This window comes from Cebus imitator, unplaced genomic scaffold (assembly GCF_001604975.1).
Source record: "Cebus imitator isolate Cc_AM_T3 unplaced genomic scaffold, Cebus_imitator-1.0 Scaffold359, whole genome shotgun sequence".
In the NCBI taxonomy this organism is placed as follows: domain Eukaryota; kingdom Metazoa; phylum Chordata; class Mammalia; order Primates; family Cebidae; genus Cebus; species Cebus imitator.
In genome coordinates, this window is record NW_016107674.1 from 1,481,397 (window position 1) to 1,484,382 (window position 2,986).

The window sequence follows — 2,986 nt, forward strand, 5'->3', positions numbered from 1 at the left end:
TTTTTTTTTTTTTTTTTTTTTTCTTTTCACTAATGTAATCCATGTGCCTAGAACAATGCCTGGTACATAGTAGATACCCACTATATAGCTGTTAAACTAAATAAAGTAAAAGAAACCTGGCTCAGATGATGGTGGAGGTGGTGAGAAATGGTCAGATTCTGGATGTATTTTGAAGGTGGAGCTACAGGATTTGCTGATAGGTTGGATGTGGGGTGTGAGAAGAGGAAAATAGTCAAGGATAACCCAAAAAGTTTTGGCTTTGAGTTGCTAAAAGAATGGTGTTACTGTTTGCTGAGATAGGGAAGACCATGAAGGGAGCAGGTTTTAGAGTTTGAATATTAAGAGATGAGATTTGGATATCAAATCTGAGTTGTCTGTTAGACACAAAGTAGAGGCTCAGTATGCAGTTGATATCCATCTAGAGTTAAGGGAGGGTTCTGAACTGGAGACATAAATTTATAAGTCATTAGCACATTGGTGGCTTTTTACAGCCGTGAGACTAGATGAGACACCAAGGGAGTGTATGAAAATATGAAAGAGGTCCTGAGACAAAACAGAGGAGTCAGGGTGATGAGGGGGAGCCAGTAAAGTAGACTGAGAAGGAGAGGCCAGAGAGCTAGAAGGAAAACCAGGAGGATGTAATAGTGTTCTGGAAGTCACGTGGAAAAAGTGGTTCAGGAATTTCCTCTTTCATCAAAAAATGATCAGTTGTTTCTTATGTTGCTGAGAGCTTAAGGTGAGAACTGACAGTTGACCATTCAATTTAGCAATGTGGAGGTTATGGGCGACTTTGATTTTGTAGAAAACAAAATGTTAAAAAATTATTTTTTCATGAAATTTAGTCTAAAGCCTTTTGACAGATGTGAAGAATTCACTTAGGTAGATAATATTGTTTTTATTGTGTTTGAAAATATAAGGCCAGGCTCAGTGGCTCACGCCTATAATTCCATCATTTTGGGAGGCCGAGATGGGTGAATTGCTTGAGCCTATCAGGAGTTCGAGACCATCCTGGGCAAAATGGCAAAACCCCATCTCCACAAAAAATACAGAAAATTAGCTGAGTGTGGTGGTGTGCACCTGTAGTTCCAGAAGCTGGGGAGGCTGAGGTGGAAGGATTGTTTGAGCCTAGAAGGTTGAGGCAGGAGGGGCTGAGATCATGCCACTGCACACCAGCCTAGGCAAGAGAATGCCACCGTCTCAAAAAATACACACACACACACACACACACACACACACCACACACACACACACCACACACACGTATCAGTTAAAATAGGTTTTTAAAAATGGTTATATTAGGTGACTTCCCCTATGTTATACTGCAATTCAGAAAAAAAGGTCAAAAAAAGTCAGTCTTTCTAGCTGAAATTATAACCATTGATAGTTGTTTCAAGGGTGATTTTGGTTAGCCTCCTCTCAGAATGATATCACATTCTAGCATGATCTTCATCCTGCGGTATAGAATAAGGTCTACAACCTTTTAGTATCAAGTTGGAGAAAGTTCCAGTCTGATAATAAAACCGTATAGGGCATGTAATCACAGCAGTTTGGGAGGCCAAGGCAGGTGGATCACTTGAGCCCAGGAGTTTGAGACCAGCCTGGGTGACATAGTGAGATCCTGTCAACCTGCTTCCCCCAGAAAAAAAAATTAGCTGGGTATGGTGGTGTGCACCTGCAGTCCCAGCTACTTGGGAGGCTTAGGTGTGAAGACTGCTTATATTTTTGAGTTTTAAGTTAATAACTTTTTAAATGTAGTGGTATAGTGCTGAGAGTTTTAATAGAAGTTCTATTCACTGATAATGTTTCTTTTGTTGTTATATTTGATTGTCAATATTTATTTTTTTTGTCTTTAAAAGATGTAAGGTAGTATCTTTTAAAAGTATAGTTTAAATTGAGAGTACTTTATGAACACTTGCATTTTTAGATGGCTTTTCCATTTAAAATGTTTTAAGAGACCAGGTGTGGTGGCTCACACCTCTTAATTCCATCACTTTGGGAGGCTGAGGCGGATGGATTGCTTGAGCCCAGAAGTTTGAGACCAGCCTGGGCAACCTGGTGAAACCTTTTCTCTAATAAAAACACAAAAATTAGCTGGGCTTGGTGTTGCACACCTGTAATCCCAGCTACTTGGGAGGCTGAGGCAAGAGAATCGCTTGAACTCAGGAGGCAGAGGCTGCAGTGAGCCAAGATTGCCCCACTGCACTCCATCCTGGGTGACAGAGAACGACTTGGTCTCAAAAAAAAAAGTTTTAAGAAGGTGATATTTGAGAATTGTTAATTATAGAATTTTAATCTGAAACATTTCCTTTAATGGAAATTATTACCTTTCTTAATGTTGTATAGGAAGATTCTTACCTCTGAAGACAATGTTAGGACCAAGATATGATAGTCAAGTTGCTGAAGAAAATCGGTTTCATCCCAGCATGCTCTCAAATTACCTAAAGAGCCTAAAGGTAAGAAACAAAACTCTTTTTTGTCACTAATTTAATATACTTTGTTCACTCTTGTTCTTCAGGTGGCTTAAAAAAAAAAATCTTAAACTAATTAATAGACTCAAGGGAAGTTGCGGTAATTGTACATAGAATTCTGTGAACCCTTCCTTCAGGTTCTCACTATGGTGCCCTTTTTTTTTTTTTGAGACAGAGTTTCGCTCTTGTCGCCCAGGCTGGAATGCAGTGGCGCGATCTTGGCTCACCACAACCTCCGCATCCTGGATTCAAGTGATTCTCCAGCCCCAGCCTCTGGAGTAGCTGGGATTACAGGCGCTCACCACCAATCCCGGCTAATTTTTGTATTTTTAGTAGAGACGGGGTTTCACCATGTTGGCCAGGCTCATCTTGAACTTCTGACCTCAGGTGATCCGCCCACCTCGGCCTCCCAAAGTGCTGGGATTACAGGTGTGAGCTACCATGCCCAGCTGGTGTCATTTTATATAATTGTAGTACAATATCAAAAGCAGGAAATTGATATTGGTACAGTACTTTAA

General features: G+C 40.4%; 1 protein-coding gene across 1 annotated transcript in view; it reads left to right on the forward strand.

The window, feature by feature from the left end:
- Nucleotides 1-2,986, forward strand: part of RNGTT (RNA guanylyltransferase and 5'-phosphatase) — a 347,127-nt gene that overhangs the window by 16,037 nt on the left and 328,104 nt on the right. Inside the window, exon 2 of the mRNA XM_017506810.2 lies at nt 2,344-2,453. Within this exon, the coding sequence (XP_017362299.1) occupies nt 2,344-2,453 (110 nt within the window). The remainder of the gene's footprint in view (nt 1-2,343; nt 2,454-2,986) is intronic.